Source organism: Podarcis tiliguerta (genome assembly GCF_965153285.1).
Source record: "Podarcis tiliguerta genome assembly, chromosome: 1".
NCBI lineage: Eukaryota > Metazoa > Chordata > Lepidosauria > Squamata > Lacertidae > Podarcis > Podarcis tiliguerta.
The window spans coordinates 39,445,307-39,462,508 of record NC_139534.1 but is presented as its reverse complement, the minus strand read 5'-3'; the positions used below and the strand labels follow the sequence as shown (position 1 = coordinate 39,462,508).

At 41.7% G+C, this 17,202-nt stretch overlaps 1 protein-coding gene and 1 long non-coding RNA gene across 2 annotated transcripts in view; one reads left to right on the top strand and one right to left on the bottom strand.

Moving 5' to 3' along the window:
• The window catches only part of LOC310660400 (von Willebrand factor D and EGF domain-containing protein-like), a 204,295-nt gene extending 191,145 nt beyond the window's left edge, over positions 1 to 13,150 (bottom strand). Inside the window, exon 1 of the mRNA XM_083405101.1 lies at positions 12,927 to 13,150. Coding sequence (XP_083261227.1) covers positions 12,927 to 13,026 — 100 coding nt within the window. The 5' untranslated portion in view covers positions 13,027 to 13,150. The remainder of the gene's footprint in view (positions 1 to 12,926) is intronic.
• LOC310665022 overlaps positions 1 to 17,202 on the top strand; it is a 372,424-nt gene that overhangs the window by 282,500 nt on the left and 72,722 nt on the right. The window lies entirely within an intron of this gene.

The window sequence follows — 17,202 nt, the reverse complement described above, 5'->3', positions numbered from 1 at the left end:
ATTATGTTTCTTAAGAGAAATGTAGTCCAATGAACAAATGATGGATCACTTCAGAGTTATATAAATTATACAGAAAGCTTGCAATTGAGGGTATGTTTTCCTCAAATAAATAAATAAATGTTAGGCTTCCTTTAAAAAACAACAGCACATAATTAAAACAACTCTGTGGTAGCTTTCATTGTCACGAATGAATGCAGAGTTCAAGTGCAATATATTTTGTTCAACAGAAGCTATAACAAAAAGCCAAGGAATTGACATTAGTTGACAAATAACTTATTCTTGTCATTTTTATTAATCTTGATATATGAGCCATATTATAGATTTGTCTCTGGTGTGTGTGTGTGTGTGAGAGAGAGAGAGAGAGAGAGAGAGAGGGAGAGAGAGGGGGTCTAAATTACACAAGACTGGCAATATTAGTCTGTGCAGTGAAAATGACTGCACAGCATGAACAACTGGCTAAAAAATACGTTCGTTTGCAATCATTCAAATTATTACTCTTTACGCTTTTAGATTTTCTCCCAAATAAATGGTAATTCTTGAAAACAGAAGAAAAATAGAGATTTGCTTCCCCTTTGACCAGCATTCTAAATATTAAGGAGGAGGTAACAGTTTTTGGCTGAAAGTAACAATGTGGTTTATTTGTTGTTTTAGCAGAATTACAGTGTAATACTATGTGTTATTATGCAGAAGTCTTATTAGTGGGACTTATTTGCAGATGAGTGCTCTTAATGCCTAAGAAGAAAGTCAGCTTCCATAGGGTCACATACTACAGAGATACTATATCATTGGATTCAGTGGAGCTACATATATTAGATTAATATATTTTAGGGTAATGATGAGGATACTGAATCACTGACACTGGGGAGTAAGTCAGTTTGCAGAAGTCTGATTTACATTTTTAATCTTCTACCAAAAATTTATTGTTTTCCTCAATTGGTGAAATGGATGCCACATGTCTCAACATCAAATGGGTCTAGAAAACTGGTAGAAGTAGGTATTTGTCTGCTAATGGTGATATTGTGGTGATGAAAGGTAGCTCCACAACATTTTTTTAAAGCCAAAATATCTTAGTTGTCATTGGACAGAAAGTGGGTGTTTTAATAATTCAGGGAAGTTTTTGAATTAAATTGAATTTTTATGTAATAGACCTTAAGCCAGGACCTTTGCTTCCTATAATACACGGCAAATTTATTTCACATATCCATTTTATTAAAACAAATCAGATAGTAATAGGGTAATTTGATAATTCAGTGAAGTCAAAAAGGAGACTTCAACCAAACACTTCAAATATATTTTAATAATGGAGAAAGAATTAAAATAGGTCTGTCTCTGTGTTCACCATCAAAAGAAATTACAACTTAAAAAAATACAGACTTTGACTGTACCATCAAGCAGTGGTTACCACACTTGTTCAGCGCATACGCCTGAACCTATTTTTCATGTTTGAGGAATAAAGTACAAGGGATGACCGAAGAATTTAGTCTGGTGTTAGGGAGACTTATTCCCTTAGCAACCCCTGATTCCATTCCCACCAGAAGACAAGTTGTTGTCAGTCTAGTATAGCTGGGCCAGAAAGTAGCACAAGATGCCAGATTTATAGGAGTATAGGTAATTTAGGACACTTGGTCTAGATAATGGAGCATTCTGAGGAAAATTGAAGTGAGTGAGATGAGAGAACAAGAAGAGAATTAATAGAGAACTTTACCTATTTTCAGTCTGCTGCTATGAATGGACAAGCGGTTAGTGGAGGTTCGACCATTAGGTTGAACAAAGAATTGCCAACCAACTCGCCTGCCTTCTTACTTACAAACCAGCTCAGGGAGTGACACTGGCTATTGGCTTCCTCCTTCTTAGTTTCACTGTTGCCATTGTAAAACTCAGCAAGGAGGCTAGGGACAAAACTAGTATTAGGTGTCTTTGCCAATCATTAGCTCCACCTCCCCTACTGTTGGCCTCCCTGTCTTTCACCCAACCATTCCAATGGTACCCATTACCATTGGTGGAAGAGGAATTCTCAGCAGTAGAATAAGTCCTAGATGACAGAGGAATCCAGCAGATTGAGCATCCCCCATACCCCCAAAAATCTGGTGTTGAGGGGTCAAACAGCCCTTCATGATGCCGGGTGGTGGGAGGGGAGGTTTGTACATAGGATTATACAGGAAAAGAGATCACTTCTCTATCTTCCACCTGCAGGAGCATCCAGTTAGTGGGGTGAGAGCCTCCACAGGATCAGAGTCCTATCCATGGACAGAAAGAGACCTTCTCTTTAGAGGAGGATGTTTGGAGACAGACTACAGCTCAATGGTGGAGTAACTGATTTGCAGGGAGAAGATCCCTTGTCATCTCCAGGTAGGGGATGGAGAGATGGCTGTCTGAACCCCTGGAGAATCCTTGTCAGTCAGTGTAGACAATACTGAGCTAGAGGTTGGTATAAGGCAGCTTCCTATCCAACTTGTGCTTTTGGTGCCATTATTGCCTTTCTGATTTTCATTTTAAATTCTCAACATGATTTAAAATCCAAGGTTACACACTATGACTCTACTGCTATTGATGCAGACTGCCACCAAATTGGCCACATCCCTTTCCCCTTTCCAGGTGCTCCATCACACACAATATGTGGTGTGAATAGGTTTCATTTCCCGGTGACATTATTGTATTGTATTTAATTCCAACTACAGATTTCAGTTTCTCCACCATAAGCAAGGCAGGTGGCCCTGCGCCTTTCAGAATCAAATTCTATGGACAGGAAAGAATTATTTATTACTGAAAACAGTATTATAGGAGATGAATGGAAAAGCATTGAAATTAGGTGCTTTGGGGTGTTGCATCTCAGACTCATTACATCATGCTGTTAAATTGGTATAATGATTTGAGATTTTTGCCCAAGGAAATGGGGAACTATTTAGCACTTTTTGATTCAACAATAATTATTAGAACATCTGCTGTTGAATAAATTTCAATCTGTGAATTTTCATTTTCTAGCTGGGGCAACTAGGGAAGGCTTAAATGTTTCCTGAGAAAACACTGAGCACTTGAATACAGTATAAATTATGGAATGATATATTATATTTACCCCAAGTGTATTCCTGATTTCTTCCTGCTGGGTTTATTAAAAACAACATTTTTATACAAGTTGGTAAAAAATGAATTAGACGATGTGGGAAAAAAGTAACTAAACATGCATATTGATACACTTGAAGAAGACAGGACAAGCTCTTCCTCTGCATATATATGTACTACACCTGCAGAGCTTGTGACCCACCAGGTCTATCACTGCCAAGCATTGGGGAAGGGAAGTTGTGCCTTGTCCAGTGACTAACAACCCACCTCTTTGTGTAGTTCCAGGCAAGTGGCCAAAGCAGGAAATCCATTGAGCTTGAGTGGCTATCACACAATGCACTGAAATGGCATTTGGCTTGGTATGTCTTGGTAGAGCCATTGTGGTGTACTGTAGTGGTTAGGTTCAGGTAGGTAGCCGTGTTGGTCTGACACAGTCGAAATAAAAAAATAGTCCAGTAGCACCTTAGAGACCCATTAAGTTTGTTCTGGGTATAAGCTTTCGTGTGCATGCACATAAGTACTAGGAGAGCAGCTCAGCCACAAATCTCACAAATCCAAACTACAAGAAAGAAGATTCCACCTAAACATTAGGAAGAACTTCCTGACAGTAAGAGCTGTTCGACAGTGGAATTTGCTGCCAAGGAGTGTGGTGGAGTCTCCTTCTTTGGAGGTCTTTAAGCAGAGGCTTGACAACCAAATGTCAGGAGTTCTCTGATGGTGTTTCCTGCTTGGCAGGGGGTTGGACTCAATGACCCTTGTGGTCTCTTCCAACTCTAAGATTCTATGATTCACTGGGCGATCTTGGGCCAGTCATAGTCTCTCAGCCTACCCTAACTCTCACAGGGTTGTTGGGAGGATAAAATGGGGAGAATCACACCTGCTGCCTTCAGCACCTTGGGCAAATGGTGGGATTTTAAGGCAATAATAACAAAGTAAGATTATTGTAGTGTGATAAAGCAGGTAGGACTTAGCCCTTAATAATGTGTTGTCATCTGAACATTTTATGGATTTTGTATTGTCAGAGTTTTAAATTTTTCTCTGGTTGTGTTGTCAAGTCACATATATTTTTTACTGTAAAAAGCAACTGATAAATGAAATATATAATAATAACAATATATACGTTGTGCAGGCTGTACCCATTCATGCTGATCCAGAGACTCGGCAACATAGGAAATCAGACCAATGGTTCTTTCAGCTTAGATGGTCTACATTGACTGGCTGTGGTTCAGCAGGTTTTCAGAGAGTGGTGTCTCTCAGTCTGACTTGGAAGGTGTGGTGTACTGAACCCGGCAACTTTTGTAGGCATTGCATATGTTCTACTACTGAACTACAGCTCTTTCTTTGTGGCAATGGGGATCTGATACATGCATGTGCTTTGACATTCATTTCAGTATCAGGGACAGCCCTTCGTCAGCATTAATTTGTGAATGTACAGCTGCCCCTTTCACTGAAATCAGTAAGGTGGCCCAAGCATGCGTTACTTCTGTTGTGCTTAACATCACAGTCTTCACACAGCCCTCAGCTAGAGCGACTAGCTCCATTATGGACGCAAGGAGACATCCAGAAAAAGAAAGGAGAAACAGAGGCTCATCTTTTCTCAACCCTATTACAAATATTATGAATTAAGTCATGAAAATACATAGTTAAATTATCTCTCAGTACCTCAGGGGCAACGAAACAATGTTTTTACAGTGATGATTTGTCATGACTAATGTGATCCAGAATATCAATAGGTTTGGCTTTGGGGCTGAATTATAGTTAGGGAAGAGAAATGTCCCCTTTCTCTCTAAGATTAGCTACTTCGAAAGTACCTAAAGGCTTGGCTGCATGAGCTTGCATTCTACTGGCAGAATGCCTGGAACTGGGTTTTAAGGATTCAAAATTTGTTTCAAGGATACAATTTTTGACCTTCTGCCCTAGTTCCATCGCAGAAAACACTGGGGAGTGGGGGCACACAACCCGTACTCCTTAAAAGCTCTCAAGTTCAAGAAGCCATTTGGAGAACTGTTAAAAGAAGTGTCATTTGTGTCTATGTGTTATATCCTCCTGATTGCCCTCCCCCCTCTGAACGCAAATAGACAGTTGCAGATATGGAAGTCAAAGTCAAGGCCTGAGGGTGGCAATGGAAGTCTCCCCACAATTCTAGGCTTAACTTTGAACTGAGAACAATCACCAGATGCCACCGAAATAAACAAGAAGTCTCCACTGACCTCCCTGGGGCACAAAATGTGTTGGTGTTTTTTCAAAAAAAAATTAACATTTAGGGTTTGTTAAAAACACCACCGCCACCACTCTACAGCCATATTCTTCCTCATATATATTCAAAAGTTTGGAGGAGTTTCTTCTTTGTCCCACCCTCCCCTCTGGGAAACTGACATTGTGGTTATTTAGGGAGCTGTTGAACAATCTCTGTGCAAGTTCAGCCCTCAGGCATGGAGAGTAGAGGTGCTTTGAAACAAAGAAGATTAATACTGTACTATTGTTTGAAGTGTTAATGAACTGAAGTGCCCACATGCTCATGCAAATGAGAGTAATAAGTAAACAAGAGCAAGATATGCTAATTGACAATGGATATTGTGATGGGATATGGATAGGCATAATTTAAGCTTGCAGAGAATCCCCTCCCAGCCCACAATAAAACTATTTAAATCAGTATATGAGAGGTTTGTTTATATAAGTAGCTGATGTGTGAAGACACATTATTCACATATCCCAGTCTGATCTTGCGCTCTCAGAATACACACACACACACACAAATGTGGGATATAGATAGGCATAATCCCTCAGGCAGAATTTTTGGGGTGCCCTCATGTCCCCTTGACTTCCTGGTCTCCATTACACATTTCCACCCACATCTATTCTCTAGGAAGTGCTGCATTAGATATGGGAACAGAAGGCCCAGGTGGTGCTGATTGCTCCTTCTGGCCGGGCATGGATGTGGAAGCTTTTATCCTGGCAACATCACACGCACCTAGCAACTGCCGCTTTGCCAGGACATGCTCTCCCAAGGCCCTCTCATTCATTCAAATCCATGTTGGCTTTGTCTGACTGCGAGGATTTTGAATGGAGTTGTCTGAAGAGACTGCACCTCTCTCAACTAGTAATTACAACCATTCTGCATTCCTTCCACACAATGTCTATACCAGGCAAGCTGGAAAACTTCTGAAGTGGTCCTCAGGCAGAGCTATGTCAGTGTGCAAGCTGACAGTTCCTGACATACTTGCCTTTCTACAGAAAAGCCCCAGCAAAGGACTTTGACCCAACACATTGAACCACCAGGCAGCAACTCTATCATCTATTCTTTCACTGTCAGGTGCTGAAGTGCTTTCCTCATGGTGCAGTCCTAGAGTGTCCACTTGGTAACCTACCGTTTTCCTTCCTAGGAACTATTTTCTCAGCTCTGCAGAAGCCTCTCTTTGAACCCTTGGGCAAAATGTCACTTAGACACTCATCCTTTAAAATTCTCTTTCTAATTGCTGTTGCATCTGCTCATAGAGTGCCAGAGTTGGGGGCTCTATCTGTAGCAAAGCATATCTGTATTTTCCATAAGAACATGGTGGTTTTGAGAACTGACCTCTCCTTTCTACCCAAAGTTTTGTTGAGATTCCATGTTCAGCAAGAGTCAATTCTCGTCACGTCTTGTCCCAACTCTTCTCATTGAAAAAGGCCTGGCACACATTAGATGTGAAGTGTGCACTCGAGATGTACTTAGCCAGGACTAAAGAGTGTAGATTAACTGACTTCTTATTTGTTTCCTTTCATCCCACTTCGTTGGGCAAAAAGCTTAGCTCCTCCACCTTATCTAGATGGCTTATAGCTTCTATTGTGATGGTATATGGAGGTCTGAAGCTTCCCCATCACTTTCTATTACAGGTCATTCTATTAATCTGGCAGCTACTTCAGCAGCTCTCTGCCAATACCCCTTTGATATTTGTCTATTGGGCTGCCACTTGGGCACCCCAACTCCATTCACAACACACTACAAGTTGGAGGCTTAAAGCACGTTTTTCCTCCTTAGTACTGGGTCATTCCATAACAAATGATCCAACTTTTTTACCTATGTCATCCAATTTTCTCAATAGTCTGTACCCTTGTTGAATGATCAAAACTAAGTTTAAATCTGAAATGGTCGCTTTTTCTCTCATCCCTTTTTTATCTCATGTCCCTGAAGAGTTTTTTCCTACCGCCTTGTCATCAAGGCTGAACCCCAAGCTCAACCTGATAGCCCAGCGAAATCCCCCTTAATCTACCATTCAGGCAAGTACCAACTGTACTCTTTCTGTCCCCTCTTCCTTTCACCCATTGTCTTTGGGAAACAGCCAATTAAAATAGTGTTTTGACAGATCACTGCAAATATGGTACAGCACACAAAACTGGGAAGATGCCACCATTTCAGAATAAACTTTGAACTTTGATCTATAAGCAGTGACACTATGTATTCCAAATTTTGTAGGACTTTTAAAAATGTCCTAACAAAGTTGTGAGTGTTTGCTACATCATGAGAAGAACAGTAGGATTTTGAGAGTCACTGAACTGATGAGATGTTAACATTACCTAAGGGATCATGCATTGGGATTGCCAACAAATGAAGCTGTCAAGAGGCTATCATGATATAAATGCACCTGCCAGCATGTAAGATGCATCATATCAGTGAAGCCTACAGATAATTTGCTGTCCAATCCAGAGAAGCTGCCCTCTGTACCTAACAAGGGAGTAGAATATACTTACCTGCCAATCAATGAATAAACATAAAAACAGCAAGAAAAGTCATACTTTCCTACAGTTCTGTTGATATTGTATTAGGCAATCCATTCTGTTTCTGCCATTTTAGGACTATTCCCCCCATGATTCTCAGAAGATGCCACAGAGCAATCAAAGTAATGGAAGTTGGACTAGTCAAAGAGCTATGTGTCAGAAATAGGTTTACCTTAAACAAAATCACATGGAATCATAGAACTATAAAGTTGGAAGCTACCCCGAGGGTCATCTAGTCCAATCCCCTGTGATGCAGGAATTCCAACTAAATCATACATGAGAGCTCAGTATGTGTAACTCCTTTCAGAATAGAACGTGCATTTGTCCATTGCTTAGAATTATAAGCTTTTTAATCATGTAATGAATTCATCAATACTGAGTAGACAAGAGGCTGCTGGTGGCCCATTGACAATTCTGTCAAGGTGCATTGTGGGCAGAAACCAAAGTAGTAGCTCTGTGCATGCAACAAAGCTTTGGAGTTGTGTTTGCAAAAGACCAGCTCTCACCAACGCTGCCTATAAGGGTTGCCCATGCTTGAGTGGGGAACCTTTTTCAGCCAGAGGCCACAATCCCTGCTGGGCAACCCTCTCAGGGCCAGATAATAGTGGTGGGTGGCACAGAAGCAAAAGTGGGTACAGCAACGCATGTGACTCTTCATACAATTCAGCCATGGAAAATTCAGATGTTTTATTCATTCACTCACAAAAAACACCATTATCACCACCCAGGCAGGTAAATACATTGTGTTCAAGAACACCTTCCAGCCAGGCAAATGCACTTACAAAGGGCATGGTGAGAGGTGTGGCTTGGGGAGATTAACACTGGCCAGATAGGGAAGCCTGCAGAGCAATGTTCAGCCCTGCTGTGAGTAGAGTCTGACATCCTCTGATTCCCCTCTCCTCTTCAACTAAGAGAATCCTTGCTGCAGGCCTATATTTCAGAAACCCGCCAATGGTATATAATCTTATTATGAAAGCTGTTCCATTATCAGTAGTGGTATGCAGCCTGAATCAGTTGGCAAGGTTCAACAAACAATGCAACAATACATTTTAAACCTGTACTGCTTCTTAAAATTACAACTTCCACTGAGGAATCCAAAAGGTGCATCTGTCTTTCAGGACATCTTCCTGGTTCCAATCATCTCACAAAGATATGAAAATACAGTTTTGGAAAGAATATAAAGATATGTTGTTATTAAGGTTAACAATAGCATATGGTTTCCTATCTTTCTTTCTTTTTAAAAATGAGAAAAATAAAGAATGCCACTGAATTCCTATTAAAAGAAGAAGAAGAAGCCACACTTAAATCCTATATATATATATATATATATATATATATATATATACCCTATATATATATATATATACCCTATATATATATATATACCCTATATATATATATACCCTATATATATAGAGAGAGAGAGAGAGAGTTTTACAACATTCAACCAAAACAGAGAGTATTAAAAGATCAGAAAACAAGAAAATACTGATTTAATTGTACAATTTAGTTTTTAAAATTTGAAGAAGGAAATGGGTGTGTTTCTGGTATTTAGCTTCAAGTTATTTGCACAACATATAGCCTGAAGATCTTTTAAATGAGAGTTGGGACGCGGGTGGCGCTGTGGGTAAAACCTCAGCGCCTAGGACTTGCTGATCGCATGGTCGGCGGTTCGAATCCCCACAGCGGGGTGAGCTCCCGTCGTTCGGTCCCAGCTCCTGCCCACCTAGCAGTTTGAAAGCACCCTTAAGTGCAAGTAGATAAATAGGTACCGCTTATAGTGGGAAGGTAAACAGCGTTTCCGTGTGCTGCTCTGGTGCCGGTTCGCCAGAGCAGCAATGTCACGCTGGCCACGTGACCCGGAAGTGTCTGCCATCAGCACTGGCTCCTGGCCTCTAGAGTGAGATGAGTGCACAACCCTAGAGTCTGTCAAGACTGGCCCGTACGGGCCGGGGTACCTTTATCCTGAATAGCAGTGTGGTCGTATGGTAATGGAGCCATCAGCTTTCTATTTGTATATTAGCCTCTTTATAATAAAAATGTAAGAATGTCAGCAAGCAACACCTATTGGAAGATTTGTAGTATCACATCACAATCCTGGATTTACATGAAGTCAGGTTGGGACAGGGCAGCAAAAATGAAGGCAGGTTGAACAATTGTCGTGACATGGCAGGGAGAAGGGGGGTGAGACTGAGAGGAAAATGGCAGTTCTAAACAATGGCAGAGGTTTGAGTAAAGTAGCTTCACCGTATGTACTGTAGAATATTTGACACTGAAAGCGGGGATAGTGGTTTTTGTCTTTACACAAATATACTCCTGCCATTGAATTAAATGGTCAAAACATTATCTTTATGTCATTTATCTGTTGTTTATCTGTTTATTGCAGGGGACTGGAATACTACCGCCTACCCCAATCATGCCACACAAAATACCACAGAAATTTCTCTACTCTTGTCTGAGGAGGAATTTCCAAACTCACTTTGAATTTAGGAGAAATCTCTTGGCAACATTCACCAACACTAATATTATGCTTAATTACAAGGCAACCTACCCCCAAATTGCATGTTATGTTAATCATATTTTTCTTTCACTTGTAGCCAGCATTGGGGAGGGGAGGCAAGGTTAGTATTAGGAGTCTGACATGGGAAATGGTTTTTTTTTTCATCCTTTGTCCCTGTTGTTATTTAGACTGGACCATGCTATTTGGAAGGAGGCTAAAGCCAAGGAGCTTTGCTCCCTTGCAAATAGCAGGTGTGAGAGGGGTAATGGACTAAATTTCTCCCCTGCTCCTTGCCAGGGTCATTATCTTGACTAGGGCCTCCAAAATGGCTATTGAGTGAGGAAATTTTGCACTTATTGGCAAACCATGTGATTAACATAACATGTAGTTTTGCCCTTAGAGCTGGGAGGAAAGGAAGGGAAATTCAGAATGAGGGGAAGACAGACACTGATCCCACATTCTCCTGTGAATTGCTTACTTGTGGCTCAGCAGTCAGAAGTGGCCCAAAGGCATTTGTGGTGTGTGTGCATGTGTGCATGCGCACACACCTGCATGCTTGGTTCAGTGTACTTTGGTTCTGCCTAGAGTCACATCTGCAACCTACACCTAAGAATCACTAGTAGCTTTTATTATTGTGTTGTGCATAGTGCTTAATTCAAGTAATAACTACAGAAAGCGGTTACTGCTGGTAACCCTTTCATGTTTCTTCTTGCACAAGGAAACATGAAAGTGCGAAAATAATGAGAGTTTCATTAATCATTACTCAGTCCTCGCCTTGTAAATGTTGATGGAGAAAATCACAAAGAAAATGTTATTTCCTACTCCTTAAGATTTTTCTCTTCTCCTTAATGAGGCATCTGCAGATAGCTACTTGGTTGCTTTTCCCCTATCCACAGTGGAATTAGCAGATTTGTTATCGCCAGAATATAAAAGCAAACAGCATATGGTTTTGTTAATATCGTCGTAATGTCACAGCGCAATCTGTCACAATGCAAACTCCTTCCAAGCAATTTCATTTGAGTGGAATACTCAGCAAGAAATGAAAAAAGGAAGGCAATCACCAGTTTCATAACTCTTTCATAAAGCTCACCTCTCCCATCATTTGCATCTGTCCCAATGTCTATAAATATTACTTTCATTGGCTATAACCCCTGCAACGGAAATCAGTTGCCTCTAGGAATTAAAAAGTAATTTCCCCTTGGTGCAAAGTCTTTTCTATCAGATAAGTAACCACTTATACTCTGGCAACCCTTCAAAGGGGTTTAGAAATTAGAGACACTGTTTGAAGATCAAGAAGATAAGGTGGTTTGCCTTGTTTTTAGCCCTGGAAACCTTCCTGGGTGACCCTTTGAAATTCAAATGAAGGATGCTTTAGATAGCTCTTTCACTATACAGTATATGCCAAATGAATGCTGCCCATTGATCACTTTTGAAATCAACAGAAGGTCCAGCGCTTGCAACTTATTTTCTGAAATACTGCAGTATATATTTGGCAATAAGGAGATTTGCTTAGGGTACCCCATTCCAACTGTGGGCGCACATAGCCTTTTATGCTTCGATTTCACTGATCAGCTGCTTTGCAGAGATAGAAGACTGCACAGAGTCCTCTCTACTCCCATCCCCGAACACCTGCTCTGTGCTAAGGGCCTTTAACTATCAGGTTAATACATGCACAGCACTGGCAGCTGAATAACGGCGGAGAATTATGCGTGCACAATGATCCATCCAGCTAATGATGCACATGTGAATTGCCTGTAAGCACATACATGTGACCTCCAGCAATGTGACCTTTTTAAATGCCATGCCCTCTCTATGATTGGAAGTGTTTTTTCACCTTCTGGCTGTCCTTGCAGCATGCAACCTGTTAAACAGATGCTCTCAAAGTATCACGGTTAGCTTATGCATTCTACTCTGTTTTGTTATCTGCCCATTATATCAATACTTCTAAACAGCAGCATCTTTTCTGTGCATTTAAAATCTGTATCCAGTTATTGGATAATTAGGTACAGTATTTCATTTACGAATGCTCCCACCACCACCACCACAAAAATTACTTTCCTGTCTTGAAATTTTATATTGCTAAGTGAGCCATTAAGACATCTACATTTTTTAAAAAAGAACCAAAACATTTCTTCTTACAGGACCAGTTTAAAAGGGGTTTTTATTTACTCAGTTTAAGTCCTTTCCTGTATTTAACTCCCCACCCCACCTCTAACAAGCGTATCTCAAAGATTTCTGTTTTGTTTCATTTATATGATTTCAAGGAGAAATAACAAGATATACTAATACTTCAAGCCTAACAACTCTTGGAAGAAAATTCCACTGAAACGAGCAGGACTGATGCTTATGTAAAAAGCATCAGAACGAAGTTACAGTGGTGAGCGGATGACATGCATTCCTCGGAATCTACAGTATTAAATTTAACTCTACTTCCAACTTACTTGGGATCTAGAAATGTGCTGTTGTTGTTTTGCATAATTTCTGAGTTTGAGTGTAAATCCCACACAATAGGCAAACTCTTCATCCTTCCCAGTTCATTCCTCTTTGAGCCTACCACCAGCCTTCCCCACACCCCAGAAAGGACCAAGTGTTAAAAGCTCAGGATCCTTACCTAGTTCAGCTGCCCCAGGACCAAAGCTCAAGAAGGAACTCCAAGCAAGAGCTGAAGCAGCTAAGAATTGCAGGTGGAGGCAGAAGGGCTGCTGCTGCATGTTGTCCCAAGGGTATTGTAGCCATACGTCTGCAGTTAAGAGTTAACTTCTTTAGAAGTCTTGGAGCATTGCAGGAAGACGCATCAGCTCTCCTTTGTGCTTGTGCTCATTTTTCTTTAACTTTCTGTTCTAGGTAGGACTGACTGTTTTGCCAGTTTCCACTTTTCCAATAGGAATCCCCCTTCTCCAGTTATAAGCACACACCCTGATCGGCAAAGAATGCAATCCCCACTCCAGCTGCAAGCAGTCCAGCTGCTTCAATTTACACACCCTTCAGCAAACACACACATACACAAATGGAGCAGTTGTTGCCATGTTCCCTGATGCTGACATTTTCAACAAATCCACTGGCAAATTCAATAAAAGTAGGGTTGTCAGCCAAGTGCTCCTAATCAGGCCAAAATAGTGTGTGTGTGTTTTAAAGGACCCAAATAGTGTGTGTGTGTTTTAAATGTACCCAGTATTTAGGTTCATTCAGGAATGACCCCCATTTATTTGTAGTGTTAGTGTCACTACTCAGGGCAATGTAACTTCTTTTGTGATTTGCTACAACTATAATAATTTCAAAAGAAAGCCATAGGGCCACACTAGGTAAATGAGCATTTTCCATTCTCCTGACTGTCTCTTCACAAACTGGCTGATGAATTATTACAATGAAATATTACATTGGAGTTGCTGTCTTGTAATGGAAACAGAATGCTGATCTTGATGCATTAGGAAGATATTATTAAAATGATTCACTAAGATCATTTTAGAATAATTAGAAGGATGTGTTGCTGAAATACAAGTGACAGCTATCTCTCTCTCTCTCTCTCTCTCTCTCTCTCTCTCTCTCGTGTGTGTGTGTGTTTCACGTATACAGTATTCTCATGAGGTCTGAATTGGCAGTGACTGACCAGAAATGAACTGTTGGGGTTGTAGTGCAATCGATGAAGATGTTGACTGAATGTGTGGCAACTGTAAAAAAAGGATGATTAGGAAAGGAACTGAAAACTGCTGAAATTATAATGCTGTTACACAAATCTAAGGCACGTACAGCCAGCCCAAGTTATTTTGGCACTGGAGGCAAACCATCAAATAGTGACCCCCTCCCCACCAGGGACCAAGGAGTGAGTAAACATTTACAAGAAGGGAGGAATAAAGATCTACATCAAGATCGGCTGCTCCTGTGGATCCTGTCACCTGAGGCAGTCACCTTACCTTGCCTCATGGAGGGCCGGCCCTGATGACCACAACTGCAGTTGGAATATTCTGGTTGCCTGACCTCCAAAAATGATATTGTGGAGCTGACAAAGGTTCAGAGAAGGGCAAGCAAAATGATTCAGGGGATAGAGAAACTAAAGGGATGCTAATACTCTAGAATGGGGATCATTAAACACTCTAAAGCAGGGGTGCCAACTTCAATAAAATGTTGTGGGGACACAGGTAAGCCCCGCCCCACATAATCACATGATGCAGTGCACACACCGTTCGAATGACAATGTTCATCAACTTGGGGGGATATGACCCCCTCGAATATTTTATTGTGGGGGCCGAAGCCCCCACAGCCCCTAAGAGTTGGCTCCTATGCTCTAGGGCAGGGTTAGCTAACACCTATTAAGGGTCTTATCTGAACTCCCAATACATTTTTTATTATCTCCCCAAGACCCTACCAATTTTTGCTGCAGAGGGGGGATTGTGTTCCTCTATATTTGTCTGCCACAGTGTGTGTGCACGCACACACCCTCTGTATATGCACGTGCAACTGCATGTGAGGGTGAATGCAGCTGTCAGTCCCCCTGCCATTCTAGAGATAGGTAATACCCGCATTGGATACATTTTGCTGTATGCAGCATAGCAACAGCTTCAGATGTCTACCAGGCTGCTTGCAGATGTCAACTTATCATCTTCAGCTACAGATGTGGCTAGATGAAACAGCTTCCCTTCTGCTGCCTGACAGGCTGAAGTGTTTACGCTACAGATTAATAGGCGTTCTTGTCACTAAACTCAGGTGGTAACAAGATACTGTATTTTATGACGTATTCTATCCATCTCTCAAATATCAAGCTTGAAAGCAACGGCTGTGCAGAGAAAACTATTTGAGAGTGCTTAAAATTAATTGCAGTTGCAATTTATGTGTAACGAAATGATGTGCACTCCTGATACTGTATTATTTTTACATTGTTGCAAGAATTAGCGAGTTTAAAAGGCTGGAAATAAGAAACAAGTCTTCCTCATAAATATCACATCCACGGGACTTGCTTCTGTGCAAACCTGCATAGGCTTGCTCTGTATTTTGTTATGTTTTTAATGAGCATTTGTTCAATTACCAAGCAGTCTGGTACACACTGTTGTTACTCTATTGGTCCCAGTGAGACAATGAGGCATGCTTAAGTGATAGGGTGCTGCTTGTGCTTGCCAACTCTTGGTTTGGGATTATGGACTCTTTGGATCAAAATCCCTTATCCGACAGCTGCCAAACCAATTCCCTTCCCCATTCACCCTTCACATAGAATTGCAGAGTAGAAGTGTAACACTGGTAGAAACAGCAGCTTCTCCTTGCCCTCCCATTCGAAAGCTTTCAAAACCTCTTGCAAGGCCTGGTCACTAGATGCTGCTGGGGAAGCCACTCTGCTGGCCCTCTGAGTTCAGTTCTCCTACAAAATAAGCTGCTGCCACCACCTCCTGATTTACAGACAGCAGTTGCAGTGTCCTTTTATATTGTTGCATGCCACCCCAATCTCCAAGTGGTGCGAGATTCAACAGGTTCCAGGCCTTTACCCAGGGTTCATGTTTACTTTAGGAAATGAAACACAGTGGAGACTGTGATGTCTTCACATTTTTGTTGTGGCAGCCAGCCTGAGCGTCAGAGCTAAGGCAGTGGGCAGTGAGTGGCATGCAGAGGCGGCGGGCAGCAGCTGTGGCAGGGGGGCAGCACGTGGAGGTGGAGTCAGGCTGCAGGCAGATGTCATTATGGTGCGGGACAGTGTGCACCAATGTTGGGCACCCGCAGTGTGGGCCCCAAGTCTGTGCCCCTGGATGACTTTATGATATATGGTTTATTTACACATAGATCCAACTTGGGCTTACGATGGAGGGGTCTACAGCATTAAGACCCCAAAAGCTTCTCCCATAGCTGCAGCCTTTGATTCAAGCAGAAATCAAGCACAGTGGTACCTCGGGTTACAGACGCTTCAGATTACAGACTCCACTAACCCAGAAATAGTACCTCAGGTTAAGAACTTTGCTTCAGGATGAGAGCAGAAATTGCGCAGCAGCGGCACAGCAGCAGCAGGAGGCCCCATTAGCTAAAGTGGTGCTTCAGATTAAGAACAGTTTCAGGTTATGAACGGACCTCCAGAAAAAATTAAGTTCTTAACCCGAGGTAGCACTGTATTGTGCTCTGCGTCTCTAGCCTGCAGCCTTTTTCATGCAGCTTCTAACTTACATAACTCCATGTCTAACCTCCCTACTCTAAACTCTAGCTTTAGCTGTTGAGAGAGGGGGTCCTCACCCATTTGCCATCTCACACTCAGCCACCTTGATGTTTTTTTCCCTCTTAATGGCCCATCACATAGGTGATCACCTCAACACAAAAATTTAGCCCCATTGCTCGGTCCCTGCTCCTGCCAACCTAGCAGTTCGAAAGCACATCAAAATGTAAGTAGATAAATAAGTACCACTCCAGCGGGAAGGTAAACGGCATTTCCATGCACTGCTCTAGTTTTCCAGAAGCGACTTAGTCATGCTAGCCACATGACCCAGAAGCTGTACGCCGGCTCCCTCGGCCAGTAAAGTGAGATGAGCACCACAACCCCAGAGTCGGTCACAACTGGACCTAATAGTTAGGGGTCCCCTTTACCATTTACCTAATTTGCTTTTAACACTTGCTGGATCAAAGGATTAGAAGTCTGGCACCCAGTTTGAAACCTCAATTCTAACACTTACTGGATCCAGGGATTTAGAGAGGTCTAACAACTCACGACTGGACCTAATGGTCAGGGTCCCTTTACCTTTACCTTTAACAACTCGTAACAATATACTCAGCATGCGGGGTGAGATCTCCTAAGCTATTATTTCCTAGAGCATAACATATCCATGCATTTAAAAATCACTATAATACCAAATAATAGTGTTAATAGCTTAACCTGCTCCCCCTATATTAGCTGCCATAACTTCCAGCTATTTTCCTATATC